Below are 16,281 nucleotides of genomic sequence, written 5' to 3' on the forward strand. Positions count from 1 at the left end.
ATAAATGATACATTTTAAGAATAACTTTCTTTCCAATTTATTCACCTTCATTAATCTAATGATTGGCAGACATGACTCTGAAAGCATGTCTGTGTTTACACATCATGTAAAATGTTACTTTTAATTTGAAGTAAGGTGACATAAGTGACATTTAATGTATTTTTTAAACAGATATTGATGGATTTGTTGAGGTTCATAGTATGTAAATATAAATCCTGGCACAGTATGTATTGGGAAAGTTATTTCAATTATAAATGGTTTGGTGCAGTGTGGGAGAATTAATGTCATAAATGGCAACGCTGGTTTGGCTCTCTAGTCCAAAGATATAGAAGCAAAATGTCTCGTCTGTTGCAAAGTTCACAGTGTGCACAAATTTGTTTCCATGAAGCAAACACTTCTGCTTTTCTCTCAGGCGTGAGCACTTATTCGGACTAGTGGTTTATCAGCGGCGTGATGTTATCTTTTTTAGGATAATGGTACAAGAAGAAACAGTTCAACACATTTAGATCAGTTAATGGTAAAATATGTTTTTCTTCTACTAAAAGAAGGAGAGAAGTGAAAGGGACAAATGTGGTGTTCTTGAGGAATTCAGTAAATTTAGTAACGTAGTTCGAGAAGGGAAGACATTTAACAGCTTGTTAAAATCTGAGAAAGGTTTGTCTTTCAACACCATCAAATCATGCTTTCTATATTTAGTTCAATGCACTTCCTTTGTCTTTGTGGTTTCCAGTTGACAATGTTCCTGTGAAAACAGAATATTTGACATCGATGTTTTTTAACTAACAATCTATACTTTTTCAACAACTTTAATTATCGAGAATTTTAGTTTTATCATGTTGTCACTTTCAAATCTGGAGGAATAGAGATATTCCTACTAATTATGTGGGGTAAATAGAAAGTAATTTGAACAAAGCTGCTGCTGTAGATATTTATGATCTACAATTAACCAACAAAAAGGTTAAAAAATGTTTTAATTTGTTGTTGTAATTGTTGTGAAGCACTTTGTGACTTTGTCTGAGAAAGGTGCTGTGTTAAAAAAAAAAGAAAAAAAAGAAAAAAGATTAGAAAAGCTTGGAGTGAAACTGAACTACTCACAAATCAATGCCTTTGGATCAATACATAACCTATGACTATTTGTAGTCGCTGTACATGTGCAGTTGATTGGGGCATAAATGATGAAACACAATCAATGATAGGATGTAAGTACATACGTTTTAATAAGATACCAGTAGCTCTTACATGCAAGTCAAGACGCAAACGTCTTATTGTTAGAACACATGACACATAAAACTTTGAGTCTTGAATGTGCAGAGAATATGACCTCCTCAGCAGTTATCTGCCTGAAAGAGTGATTTCATCGTATAAAACAGAACAATACTATGTTTCACAGTAAATTAGTCAGTCAGACTACATGCACAAAAAGGTTTTAGCATTTTCTCTCATCTACACCCACTCAGGAACTATTTCACAACAATTTCTCAGCATGGATTCATTAGATTAGATTAGGTTAGATTAGACTTTATTAATCCCAGAGTGAGGAAATTATAATCTATGAGAATCCCATCCATCAAAGTTCTGCAAAGTTCTTTATTCAGTAATATAAATTGGAATCTCAAAGCTCTTGCTTTTCTTTTCATGATATTTATAATAATGTATTGGTCTCATTTCCTCTATATATCACTTTAAATTAATCAACTGTAACAGTGTGTAAATATGAACTGTACCTATGAAAAAAACATGTCAAGTGGGACCAGAAAGATGTTTTGACTTATTTAGGATACGAAAAAGTAGAATAAGATCTACTTGATTCGTACTCAACTATTGTACATAACATGATGTTACACCAGAACATATTCAATAATTACAGGTACTGCTAAGAGGAAGGACTTTAACGTTGTGTCTAATTCATGAAAGGTTTTGCTGTAACATGTTTATGGGCATATTGTTTGATAATGTTATCTTGCTGTTGGCCTAATTAATCTGGAGGAGTAGATATCCTCTGGTCCATGTTTACCATCACCCCGACATGTAAAACACAGAGTTACATGTATTATAGTTCCTTATCGGAGCTATATTGAGACGCATGAAACAATCCGCGGTTATCGGAGGAGCCACGCAGAAGGTTACGTAAACAGTCTGTGAGCTACGTCGGTGACGTACTGAAGCTCGGTTTTAGCCACGCCTAAAAAAAACCTGAACTGCAGACGGATGAGAAACTGTTTAACGGTCTAACTCCACATTTCAGTGCGACAAAGTTGAAAAACTTTGCACGTGCTTTCAGCAACTCATTTCACTCGTATATAATGTATTGAGAGGAAAATCTTGGAATTTGCTTTGCAGCATCTTTGAAGTATTAAACTGATGTTTAGCTTAAATGCACCGCCATGATTCAGTCGGTGGTAAAATTTAGCATGGTAGCAAGAAGGGTATGGTCAGGATGCTAAACATTGTTTAGTAATGTTTGTCTTTATTTTCTTCAGATCTCTTACGGTGTGTTCACTTCCAGTTTTCACTGCGTTTTATAGATTCAAGTCCCATTCAATAAAGTTTTGTGAACCATCAGTAAAAGACACCAGACCATCATTCATCGGGGATGCTACAGTTTATGAGGCCATTTCTGCACAGACTTATATGTTTTATGACTATTGGTCGATACAGCTGATTCTGATAGTTCACATGGTTGAAGCTGTGACAGCAGACAATGTACGCCTTTTCTTCTGGACCTGATCAATAACAGGTGACATCTGTGACTCAAGTGTTGGATATATGCTGTTAAATAAAAGTGGTCTGACCACTATACTGACCTGGTCATCAAACACTGAACTGAAAGAGACATAGAAGCTGTGTTTGTACAGTTTTAGAAATGTCTGCTGTCAGTCTCCTTCACTCAGTCCATCAAACACGAAGGCCAACTTGTATGTTGAAAGGGGAAGTAAAACGTGTCTTTATTTTCTCCTCACTATAAAAAGAAGTTAACATGACATCGCTCTTCTTGGTGAGAACGTTCACACCTTCCTCTGAGGCTGATTGCTGAAAAGACACTTTGCAGGCTGCTCAAAGCACAATACACAGGTTTAGTTTAGGGACAATTAGAGACTAAACTGCTGTGAAGAGACATGGAAGCTGTGTTTGGACTGTTGGTGATGTTACTAGGAGTCTCTCATGGTGAGCTACTCAACTTCTTTCTTCTGGCACTTTATTAAAACTCATAGGATTAATATCAACGTGTTTTGTAGATGTGGGATCAAATATAGTTAATAAAGTTAAGACAATATTTCCAGTGATGTGTACAGCAGCTCAAATACTGTAAAGAACATTGTTGGGTTTAAGATCAGTCCAGTCAATAACCGTTTTATATAACAGCAGTGCTGAATAATATTCATCAACATATCATGTTGTTCAAATGGAGAATACTTTAGTTGCTGGTTGGTCTACGGAGGGATTTAAAATAAGTGCATAATTTTGTGAATGAAAACATCTTTTGTAATAATATAGCTTATTTCTGTTTGAATTTGTTGCACAAGACCAAGCTCTCGTCTCCTGTTACTTGTTTCACAGTAAACCTACAACATCTTCTTGGTAAATTTTCTAATAAACAGATTGTATTATCATGGAACTTTATATCCATTTTATTATTATTTTTCAAGCATTTTAAATTTGAGCTTTTTAACAGGCCCTTTAAATCTCCCTTTAAAATGATCTTAATGGTATAAAGAGTAAAGGAGATTGGTTTCTCACTGTTGTTGTTTCTCAAGAGCCATGTTTTCAATGTTGCAGTTGTAATCTTATAAAAACTTGACAGTGTTTGCCTCAGACTATACTGCAAGTGTAGCAAGTCTCTGCTGCCCCAAGGCTGTATTTTTGGTTATTGTCATAGTTGTAAACATCAGTGAGACACTTTACTTAAACTACCAACTGTGGCCTGGAGGCTCTATTAACTGTTTAATGTGTAACATCCTGATACAAAATGGTATGGTTTTGATCCAACACTTCATTGCTGATTCATAACGCCTTCCCACTCTGAGTGAAATATTCAAAGCTCATGTTTTTATGGCCGCAGCACTTGCTCTTAATGTTTCCTCATTTTTTTGACACGTTTGTTCAAAACACTAGATGACCCAACTCATAATTTGTTTTGGGATTTTAAGCTTCTCTTGAGTTGCAGCAATTACAATTTTCTGTGAGTTCAACAAAGTTTGACAGATGTAGGATTGTAATTACTGACTGAGGTCAACTTACCTCAAAACTCTGTTTTAGGGAAATAATGCCGTTCGCTGAACCACAACTTTTTTTTCCCATTATAGGCAGTGGTGGAAAAAGTGATGAGATATTTTACCTTGTAAAAAGTAGCAAAATAGCAGTAAAAACAACAACAACAACAACTCCAATACAAAAAAGTTTTTACGTTTGCTGCACAAGGAAAGAAAACCTGTGTCCACTGTGGTCTGTGAGACACAGAGATGCAGCAAACCTACAATATGAATGTGTTTGCTGCATCTAATTCTCATCATCATTCATTCTGTAGAAAATGAAGGATCACAATTGTTTCCTTTTGTTTTTCAAATTTTACAGGAGTGGAAACTCACTGTGATGGCAGACAGGATGGGTCTCAATGTTATGGACCTTTGGGAGGAACTGTGGTCCTCCAGCTGATGGACGAAGCCTCTCAAAAACATAGATACGAATTGAAGAAAGAATCCACGATAATACTCCTCGGGAAACTAAATGAAATTATAACTAATTCTATAAAAGACAGATCTGTCTTTACTCCCAGTAATGGGATATTTAGGATCAATAAACTCAGCAGGACAGACAGTAGAGAATATACACTTTCAATCTTTGATTCAAACGGAACGCTGACTTCGAAAAAGACTCTACATTTGTCTATTCAAGGTAAATTACTTTTTTCATACAGAGACATTTAGTCATATGGATAGATATAAATCTCACATTGTATTGATAATCTACATTATGTATCACAAACTCTACATGTATCTGTATTTTGAGCCTTTAGAAACTAAAAAAAGGATCAAGATACTGCTGCAATATTAAAAGTCCTCTGTGTCTTTCAGCTCCTGTGTCCTCTGTCCTGATGGACTCTGAGTGTCTGTCCCAGGGAGAGATGAAGGTTTCCTGCTCCTCTGAGGGAGGGGACAGTCCTCAGTACAGCTGGACTCTGGGTGGACGTGCACTGACAGACGCTGAGCTCTACTCTGCAAATAAAGAGGAAAACAGTATCACTCTGAAACAACATGTCTCAGGACGTGTTGCTTGTAAAGTCTGGAATCACGTCAGCAGTGTCTCCAAAGAAGAGGATATAATGAACTGTGGTGAGTGAGAAATAATGTGATCATTATGACACTGATGATTATAATTACTCTGTTCATCTGTTGTATATTGTGTTTGTTTGTTCATAGGATTCATTTACATTAACTGCATCTCCAATGGGACAGCAATATCACAGTGGGTGTTTGCAGCCAATAACAAACTGTGTATTCAATCAACAACAGTCACTGTGGGTAAGGAGACTGACATAGTTTCACCTACACCCTCCATTAATATCACATCCTTCAATGAAACTGTGACTCCCGGCAGCGATGGTCCATGGTACCTTTGTAAGTGAAAACTTACTCTGCTGCAGTGAATTCATTGATGTCATTTTCTCCTTTGGTTCTCTGCCCTTTTTCATAACACATGTAGAGTTTGCTGATTTCAACATAAGTGTTTGTTGTGTCTTTTATTTTAGCTACAGATGCTTTACCAATAACGGCAGGTGTACTCTCTGCACTGGTTATCTTCTTAGTTGTCGGCGTGGCAGTCACCTGTGCTCTGAAAAAAAAGAAAAACAACAAACCTAAAGGTACAAAACAGAACTTCCTTTTATCTTCCTCACTACATTCACAGTTTTCTAATATTTTTGTTCATCTTATAGATTGAATAAATAGTTTAACATTTTGAGTAATTGCGTATTTTTCTTTCTTGCTAAGCGTTAAGGCCTCTACACACCGGGGGCGTGACAAATAAATGAATATTTTCCAATAAAACTATTCAAATCGGCAGCGATGCAAATTTTCAACACCTTTTGAAAAAATGGTTTGAACAGAAACATGTCACCTCTTTCTTCAGAACAATAATGGATTCAACATCATCTAGTGATGCCGATCTTGTTTTGCTCCTCCTCACTCCACGAAAGAAGAGGAGATTTTGTTACTTTAGCCAAACCTGCTGTGACACTGTTTCTTGTGACACTGCCCACTGCCAACTCTACTACATCCAAAACTAAACCATTTCTGATAGCTATAGTGGTGGGCAATGCTTCTCAATGCATTGTCCTTGAGATTGTTGTCCTTGTATGTCCCTCTGTCATATCCTATAATACTCTGTGGCTCTAAACAATCAACATTATTGTTGGGAGTTTTGATGTGATGTTCGTTGTACTTCCGCACAATGAGATTGGTTGGTGACCTTACTAGAGGTGTGAAAGGTCAGGAAAAACAACTTCCTTCCGGAAGAAAAATGTTGATTATTTGGCGTAAATATTCATGTTCTTTGTAAAAGTACTCGGGACAAGAATATTTAGAAAAATAGTGTGTAAACCCTTAAAACAAGAATTCTAAAAACACTCTCAAGTCGCTAGGAGATGGTTAGATTTAACACAAAAACTGGAAACAGGGCAAATCTGTTAGCTTGGCTCTGTCCAAAGTTAAGAACTAATTTCAATTTGTTTCTAGTTCAGTAATTAACACATTTAAAGGGTAAATTTTGTGTAACATTTGAGTCAGGCTCTGTGTTAAAGCTAACTGACTGTTAATGCTGCAGAGAGTGACAGCAATATTTTTGTTGGCAAGACAGAGACTTAGTTTATTCTCCAAAATGTTAAACTAGTTCTTCAAAGTCATTGTATGTAATTAGAAGGCTCTACTTTGTTTGTGTCACTTACTTCTACCTGCTAATCTGCAGAGGGAGAAGACGACCAGGAAGTGACCTACGCTGATGTCAGGATTGTGCAGCGGCAGCAGAGGCAGGTGGAGCAAAGGGAGAAGGTGGAGGTGGAGTACGGCCAAGTCAAGTTTTCAGGGCGACCTCGGCAGACTCAACCAGCAGGAGAGGACTGTTTGTACGCCAACGTCCGTAAAGGCAGGTGATTTCAGGTGTCCACAGATCAGGAGGAACACACACCTGAAGACAGAGAGAGGGAGGAGATGTCAAGATGCCTGAAGGTCTTTCACCTTCATTTTGTAGAAGTTGTCATTAGAGAAAGAAAAGCCATTAAAGCTCATTCATATCAGGGTTTTCTTCACTTTTCTGGGAAGCAAAGCATCTAGTCTTTGTGACCTTTAACAACGGCATCCTGCTTAATTGCTGGAACTTTTAGTGGAATATTTAACAATTCCTTAATTTTTTTGAATTATTTTACCCTGTTTTTATATGTATATGATATATCAGATTTTTGTAATTCATAAGCATATTTACTTTAATTTCTTTGTTGAAATACTGAGAGCTTGTAATAAATGATACATTTTAAGAATAACTTTCTTTCCAATTTATTCACCTTCATTAATCTAATGATTGGCAGACATGACTCTGAAAGCATGTCTGTGTTTACACATCATGTAAAATGTTACTTTTAATTTGAAGTAAGGTGACATAAGTGACATTTAATTCAAATGTATTTTCTAAACAGATATTGATGGATTTGTTGAGGGTCATAGTATGTAAATATAAATCCTGGCACAGTGTGTATTGGGAAAGTTATTTCAATTATAAATGGTTTGGTGCAGAGTTTGTGGGAGAATTAATGTCATAAATGGCAACGCTGGTTTGGCTCTCTAGACCAAAGATATAGAAGCAAAATGTCTCGTCTGTTGCAAAGTTCACAGTGTGCACAAATTTGTTTCCATGAAGCAAACACTTCTGCTTTTTTCTCAGGCGTGAGCACTTATTCAGACCAGTGGTTTATCAGTGGCATGATGTTATCTTTTTTAGGATAATGGTACTGGAGGAAACAGTTCAACACATTTAGATCAGTTAATGGTAAAATATGTTTTACTTCTACTAAAAGAAGGAGAAAAGTGAAAGGGACAAATGTGGTGTTCTTGAGGAATTCAGTAAATTTAGTAACGTAGTTCGAGAAGGGAAGACATTTAACAGCTTGTTAAAATCTGAGAAAGGTTTGTCTTTCAACACCATCAAATCGTGCTTTCTATATTTTGTTCAATGTACTTCCTTTGTCTTTGTGGTTTCCAGTTGACAATGTTCCTGTGAAAACAGAATATTTGACATCGATGTTTCTTAACTAACTGTTTATAATTTTTCAATAACTTTAATCATTGAGAATTTTAGTTACATCAGGTTGTCACTTTCAAGTCTGGAGGAATAGAGATATTCCTACTAATTTTTTGGGGTAAATAGAAAGTCAGTTGAACAAACAGCTGCTGCTGTAGATATTTATGATCTACAATTAACCAACAAAAAGGTTAAAAAATGTTTTAATTTGTTGTTGTAATTGTTGTGAAGCACTTTGTGACTTTGTCTGAGAAAGGTGCTGTGTTAAAAAAAAAAGAAAAAAAAGAAAAAAGATTAGAAAAGCTTGGAGTGAAACTGAACTACTCACAAATCAATGCCTTTGGATCAATACATAATCTATGACTATTTGTAGTCGCTGTACACGTGCAGTTGATTGGGGCCTAAACAATGAAACACAATCAATGATAGGATGTAAGTACATACGTTTTCACAAGATACCAGTAGCTCTTACATGCAAGTCAAGACGCAAATGTCTTATTGTTAGAACACGTGACACATAAAACTTTGAGTCTTGAATGTGCAGAGAATATGACCTCCTCAGCAGTTATCTGCCTGAAAGAGTGATTTCATCATATAAAACAGAACAATACTATGTTTCACAGTAAATTAGTCAGTCAGACTACATACACAAAAAGGTTTTAGCATTTTCTCTCATCTACACCCACTCAGGAACTATTTCACAACAATTTCTCAGCATGGATTTATTAGATTAGATTAGGTTAGATTAGATTTTATTAATCCCAGAGTGGGGAAATTTTAATCTGTGAGAATCCATCCATCAAAGTTCTGTAAAATTCTCTATTCACTGATATCAATTGGAATCTCAAAACTCTTACTTTTCTTTTCATGATATTTATAATAATGTATTGGTCTCATTTCCTCTATATATCACTTTAATTGAATCAAATGTAACAGTGTGTAAATATGAACTGTACCTATGAAAAAAACATGTCAAGTGGGACCAGAAAGATGTTTTGACTTATTTGGGATACGAAAAAGTGGAAGAAGATCTACTTTATTCTTACTCAACTATTGTACATAACATGATGTTACACCAGAACATATTCAATAATTACAGGTACTGCTAAGAGGAAGGACTTTAACGTTGTGTCTAATTCATGAAAGGTTTTGCTGTAACATGTTTATGGGCATATTGTTTGATAATGTTATCTTGCTGCTGGCCTCATTAATCTGGAGGACTAGATATCCTCTGGTCCATGTTTACCATCACCCCGACATGTCAAACACAGAGTTACATGTATTATAGTTCCTTATCGGAGCTATATTGAGACGCATGAAACAATCCGCGGTTATCGGAGCATTTTCCTCTGAACTCTGTTCGGCTACGAGCTCAATAGAAGCTAATTAGCACATTAGCTCCCATTTCTCCAAAATCAAGTTATTCTTCATCAAGTAAAATCACGTTAGGGGTTTGCACCGCGGACTAAATATAGCAGAGTTACTGTGGAAAAGTTATCTCGTATAATTATAACAAGCACACAGAACTGCCAGCGGCGGCGGACACTGCCGCTGCCGGTGCGACCGGGAGATGAACGGCCGGGAGGGTGAAGCTCAGTTCGGCTCCGCGCTGCAGGAGGAGCGTTGTGTCCGTGAACTCCGTCAGTCTCCGGTGGAAGTTGGTGAAACTATCCACCGTGAAATAATCACTGCAGAGGCGGCTGTTGGTGTTCATCCTAAAGTCTCTTTTAGCTCTTCATGAAATCAATCCACCTCTTTTTCCTTTCTTCATCAGCAGGACATTTAAATAGCGATGCAGCGCTGCTTTGGAGGTTCTTGCTTCCAGGAAAGATGAACTTGCAGGTGGAGGGAGAAGTCCTGTAGCAGCCGGCTGATGTACAATAACAATCTGACTACAGCAGGAGTAGAACTGAAGTCCAGTGGGATGACCTCTTATGCAAATGAGCTCCAGGCTTTTATACCGTTTCACCGTGTGAGAGGAGGAGCCACGCAGAAGGTTATATAAACAGTCTGTGAGCTACGTCGGTGACGTACTGAAGCTCGGTTTTAGCCACGCCTAAAAAAACCTGAACTGCAGACGGATGAGAAACTGTTAAATGGTCTAACTCCACATTTCAGTGCGACAAAGTTGAAAAACTTTGCACGTGCTTTCAGCAACTCATTTCACTCGTATATAATGTATTGAGAGGAAAATCTTGGAATTTGCTTTGCAGCATCTTTAAAGTATTAAACTGATGTTTAACTTAAATGCATCGCCGTGATTCAGTCGGTGGTTAAATTTAACATGGTAGCAAGAAGGGTATGGTCAGGATGTTAAACATTGTTTAGTAATGTTTGTCTTTATTTTCTTCAGATCTCTTACGGTGTGTTCACTACCAGTTTTCACTGCGTTTTATAGATTCAAGTCCCATTCAATAAAGTTTTGTGAACCATCAGTAAAAGACACCAGACCATCATTCATCGGGGATGCTACAGTTTATGAGGCCATTTCTGCACAGACTTATATGTTTTATGACTATTGGTCGATACAGCTGATTCTGATAGTTCACATGGTTGAAGCTGTGACAGCAGACAATGCACGCCTTTTCTTCTGGACCTGATCAATAACAGGTGACATCTGTGACTCAAGTGTTGGATATATGCTATTAAAAAAAAGTGGTCTGACCGCTATACTGACCTGGTCATGAAACACTGAACGGAAAGAGACATAGAAGCTGTGTTTGGACTGTTTTAGAAATGTCTGCTGTCAGTCTCCTTCACTCAGTCCATCAAACACGGAGGCCAACTTATAGGTTGAAAGAGGAAGTAAAACGTGTCTTTGGTTTCTCCTCACTATAAAAAGAAGTTAACATGACATCGCTCTTCTTGGTGAGAACGTTCACACCCTCCTCTGAGGCAGATTACTGAAAAGACTTTTTGCAGGCTGCTCAAAGGACAATACACAGTTTAGTTTAGGGACAATTAGAGACTAAACTGCTGTGAAGAGACATGGAAGCTGTGTTTGGACTGTTGGTGATGTTACTAGGAGTCTCTCATGGTGAGCTACTCAACTTCTTTCTTCTTTCACTTTATTAAAACTCATAGGATGTATATCAACATGTTTTGTAGATGTGGGATCAAATATAGTTAATAAAGTTAAGATGATATTTCCAGTGATGTGTACAGCAGCTCAAATACTGTAAAGAACATTGTTGGGTTTAAGATCAGTACAGTCAATAACCGTTTTATATAACAGCAGTGCTGAATAATATTTATCACTTTTTTGAATGAAAACATCTTTTGGAATAATATAGCCTATTTCTGTTTGAATTTGTTGCACAAGACCAAGCTCTCGTCTCGTGTTACTTGTTTCACAGTAAAATTATAAATGTTTTTGGTAAATTATCGAATAAACAGATTGTATTATCATGGCACTTTATATCCAGATTATAATTTTTTTTTCAAGCATTTTAAATTGTAGCTCTTTAACTGGCCCTTTAAATCTCCCTTTAAAATGATCTTAATGGTATAAAGAGTAAAGGAGATTGGTTTCTCACTGTTGCTGTTTCTCAAGAGCCATGTTTTCAATGTTGCAGTTGTAATCTCATAAAAAACTTGACAGTGTTTGCCTCAGACTATACTACAAGTGTAGCAAGTCTCTGCTCCAAGGCTGTATTTTTGGTTATTGTCATAGTTGTAAACATCAGTGAGACACTTTACCTAAACTACCAACTGTGGCCTGGAGGCTCTATTAACTGTTTAATGTGTAACATCCTGAGACAAAACGGTAATGCCAGTTATAATATCATACATGGTATCGATCCAACACTTCATTGCCGCTACGTAACGCCTGCCCACTCTGAGTGAAATATTCAAAGCTCATGTTTTTATGGCCGCAGCACTTCTTCTAAATGGTTCCTCATTTTTTACATGTTTGTTCAAAACACTGGATGACCCAACTCATAATTTGTTTTTGGATTTTAAGCTTCTCTTGAGGTGCAGCAATTAAAATCTTCTGTGGGTTCAACAAAGTTTGACAGATGTAGGATTGTAATTACTGACTGAGGTCAACTTACCTCAAAACTCTGTTTTAGGGAAATAATGCCGTTCGCTGAACCACAACTTTTTTTTCCCATCACAGGCGGTGGTGGAAAAAGTGATGAAATATTTTACTTTGTAAAAAGTAGCAAAATAGCAGTAAAAAAAACAACAAGAACTCCAATACAAAAAGGTTTTTACGTTTGCTGCACATGAAAAGAAAACCTGTGCCCACTGTGGTCTGTGAAACAGAGATGCAGCAAACCTCCAATATTAATATCTTTGCTGCATCTAATTCTCATCATCATTCATTCTGTAGAAAATGAAGGATCACAATTGTTTCCTTTTGTTTTTCAAATTTTACAGGAGTGGAAACTCACTGTGATGGCAGACAGGATGGATCTCAATGTTATGGACCTTTGGGAGGAACTGTGGTCCTCCAGCTGATGGACGGAGCCTCTCAAAAACATAGATACGAATTGAAGAAAGAATCCATGATAATACTCCTCGGGAAACTAAATGAAATTATAACTAATTCTATAAAAGACAGATCTGTCTTTACTCCCAGTAATGGGATATTTAGGATCAATAAACTCAGCAGGACAGACAGTAGTGAATATACACTTTCAATCTTTGATTCAAACGGAACGCAGACTTCGAAAAAGACTCTACATTTGTCTATTCAAGGTAAATTACTTTTTTCATACAGAGACATTTAGTCATATGGATAGATATAAATCTCACATTGTATTGATAATCTACATTATGTATCACAAACTCTACATGTATCTGTATTTTGAGCCTTTAGAAACTAAAAAAAGGATCAAGATACTGCTGCAATATTAAAAGTCCTCTGTGTCTTTCAGCTCCTGTGTCCTCTGTCCTGATGGACTCTGAGTGTCTGTCCCAGGGAGAGATGAAGGTTTCCTGCTCCTCTGAGGGAGGGGACAGTCCTCAGTACAGCTGGACTCTGGGTGGACGTGCACTGACAGACGCTGAGCTCTACTCTGAAAATAAAGAGGAAAACAGTATCACTCTGAAACAACATGTCTCAGGACGTGTTGCTTGTAAAGTCTGGAATCACGTCAGTAGTGTCTCCAAAGAAGAGGATATAATGAACTGTGGTGAGTGAGAAATAATGTGATCATTATGACACTGATGATTATAATTACTCTGTTCATCTGTTGTATATTGTGTTTGTTTGTTCATAGGATTCATTTACATTAACTGCATCTCCAATGGGACAGCAATATCACAGTGGGTGTTTGCAGCCAATAACAAACTGTGTATTCAATCAACAACAGTCACTGTGGGTAAGGAGACTGACATAGTTTCACCTACACCCTCCATTAATATCACATCCTTCAATGAAACTGTGACTCCCGGCAGTGATGGTCCATGGTACCTTTGTAAGTGAAAACTTACTCTGCTGCAGTGAATTCATTGATGTCATTTTCTCCTTTGGTTCTCTGCCCTTTTTCATAACACATGTAGAGTTTGCTGATTTCAACATAAGTGTTTGTTGTGTCTTTTATTTTAGCTACAGATGCTTTACCAATAATGGCAGGTGTACTCTCTGCACTGGTTATCTTCTTAGTTGTCGGCGTGGCAGTCACCTGTGCTCTGAAAAAAAAGAAAAACAACAAACCTAAAGGTACAAAACAGAACTTCCTTTTATCTTCCTCACTACATTCACAGTTTTCTAATATTTTTGTTCATCTTATAGATTGAATAAATAGTTTAACATTTTGAGTAATTGCGTATTTTTCTTTCTTGCTAAGCGTTAAGGCCTCTACACACCGGGGGCGTGACAAATAAATGAATATTTTCCAATAAAACTATTCAAATCGGCAGCGATGCAAATTTTCAACACCTTTTGAAAAAATGGTTTGAACAGAAACATGTCACCTCTTTCTTCAGAACAATAATGGATTCAACATCATCTAGTGATGCCGATCTTGTTTTGCTCCTCCTCACTCCACGAAAGAAGAGGAGATTTTGTTACTTTAGCCAAACCTGCTGTGACACTGTTTCTTGTGACACTGCCCACTGCCAACTCTACTACATCCAAAAGTAAACCATTTCTGATAGCTATAGTGGTGGGCAATGCTTCTCAATGCATTGTCCTTGAGATTGTTGTCCTTGTATGTCCCTCTGTCATATCCTATAATACTCTGTGGCTCTAAACAATCAACATTATTGTTGGGAGTTTTGATGTGATGTTCGTTGTACTTCCGCACAATGAGATTGGTTGGTGACCTTACTAGAGGTGTGAAAGGTCAGGAAAAACAACTTCCTTCCGGAAGAAAAATGTTGATTATTTGGCGTAAATATTCATGTTCTTTGTAAAAGTACTCGGGACAAGAATATTTAGAAAAATAGTGTGTAAACCCTTAAAACAAGAATTCTAAAAACACTGTCAAGTCGCTAGGAGATGGTTAGATTTAACACAAAAACTGGAAACAGGGCAAATCTGTTAGCTTGGCTCTGTCCAAAGTTAAGAACTAATTTCAATTTGTTTCTAGTTCAGTAATTAACACATTTAAAGGGTAGATTTTGTGTAACATTTGAGTCAGGCTCTGTGTTAAAGCTAACTGACTGTTAATGCTGCAGAGAGTGACAGCAATATTTTTGTTGGCAAGACAGAGACTTAGTTTATTCTCCAAAATGTCAAACTAGTTCTTCAAAGTCATTGTATGTAATTAGAAGGCTCTACTTTGTTTGTGTCACTTACTTCTACCTGCTAATCTGCAGAGGGAGAAGACGACCAGGAAGTGACCTACGCTGATGTCAGGATGGTGCAGCGGCAGCAGAGGCAGGTGGAGCAAAGGGGGAAGGTGGAGGTGGAGTACGGCCAAGTCAAGTTTTCAGAGCGACCTCGGCAGACTCAACCAGCAGGAGAGGACTGTTTGTACGCCAACGGTCGTAAAGGCAGGTGATTTCAGGTGTCCACAGATCAGGAGGAACACACACCTGAAGACAGAGAGAGGGAGGAGATGTCAAGATGCCTGAAGGTCTTTCACCTTCATTTTGTAGAAGTTGTCATTAGAGAAAGAAAAGCCATTAAAGCTCATTCATATCAGGGTTTTCTTCACTTTTCTGGGAAGCAAAGCATCTAGTCTTTGTGACCTTTAACAACGGCATCCTGCTTAATTGCTGGAACTTTTAGTGGAATATTTAACAATTCCTTAATTTTTTTGAATTATTTTACCCTGTTTTTATATGTATATGATATATCAGCTTTTTGTAATTCATAAGCATATTTACTTTAATTTCTTTGTTGAAATACTGAGAGCTTGTAATAAATGATACATTTTAAGAATAACTTTCTTTCCAATTTATTCACCTTCATTAATCTAATGATTGGCAGACATGACTCTGAAAGCATGTCTGTGTTTACACATCATGTAAAATGTTACTTTTAATTTGAAGTAAGGTGACATAAGTGACATTTAATTCAAATGTATTTTCTAAACAGATATTGATGGATTTGTTGAGGGTCATAGTATGTAAATATAAATCCTGGCACAGTGTGTATTGGGAAAGTTATTTCAATTATAAATGGTTTGGTGCAGAGTTTGTGGGAGAATTAATGTCATAAATGGCAACGCTGGTTTGGCTCTCTAGACCAAAGATATAGAAGCAAAATGTCTCGTCTGTTGCAAAGTTCACAGTGTGCACAAATTTGTTTCCATGAAGCAAACACTTCTGCTTTTTTCTCAGGCGTGAGCACTTATTCAGACCAGTGGTTTATCAGTGGCATGATGTTATCTTTTTTAGGATAATGGTACTGGAGGAAACAGTTCAACACATTTAGATCAGTTAATGGTAAAATATGTTTTACTTCTACTAAAAGAAGGAGAAAAGTGAAAGGGACAAATGTGGTGTTCTTGAGGAATTCAGTAAATTTAGTAACGTAGTTCGAGAAGGGAAGACATTTAACAGCTTGTTAAAATCTGAGAAAGGTTTGTCTTTCAA

At 37.0% G+C, this 16,281-nt stretch overlaps 2 protein-coding genes across 2 annotated transcripts; both read left to right on the top strand.

Annotated features, from left to right (window-relative positions):
* Positions 1 to 3,083: 3,083 nt before the first annotated feature.
* LOC138211383 (cell surface A33 antigen-like) lies at positions 3,084 to 7,411 on the top strand. Its single transcript, XM_069171214.1, has 4 exons — positions 3,084 to 3,165; positions 5,073 to 5,330; positions 5,747 to 5,860; positions 6,961 to 7,411. Exons 1-4 carry the CDS (start codon positions 3,117 to 3,119, stop codon positions 7,143 to 7,145), a joined length of 606 nt encoding a protein of 201 aa, XP_069027315.1. The 5' UTR covers positions 3,084 to 3,116; the 3' UTR covers positions 7,146 to 7,411.
* Positions 7,412 to 11,247: 3,836 nt separating this feature from the next.
* LOC138211346 (cell surface A33 antigen-like) lies at positions 11,248 to 15,537 on the top strand. The gene is made up of 6 exons (XM_069171147.1): positions 11,248 to 11,323; positions 12,670 to 12,990; positions 13,170 to 13,427; positions 13,515 to 13,712; positions 13,844 to 13,957; positions 15,058 to 15,537. Exons 1-6 carry the CDS (start codon positions 11,275 to 11,277, stop codon positions 15,240 to 15,242), a joined length of 1,125 nt encoding a protein of 374 aa, XP_069027248.1. The 5' UTR covers positions 11,248 to 11,274; the 3' UTR covers positions 15,243 to 15,537.
* The last annotated feature ends 744 nt before the right edge of the window (positions 15,538 to 16,281 follow it).

This window comes from Embiotoca jacksoni, unplaced genomic scaffold (genome assembly GCF_022577435.1).
Source record: "Embiotoca jacksoni isolate LCO1_2020_lvr unplaced genomic scaffold, fEmbJac1.0.p SCAF_5, whole genome shotgun sequence".
Classification (NCBI taxonomy): domain Eukaryota; kingdom Metazoa; phylum Chordata; class Actinopteri; family Embiotocidae; genus Embiotoca; species Embiotoca jacksoni.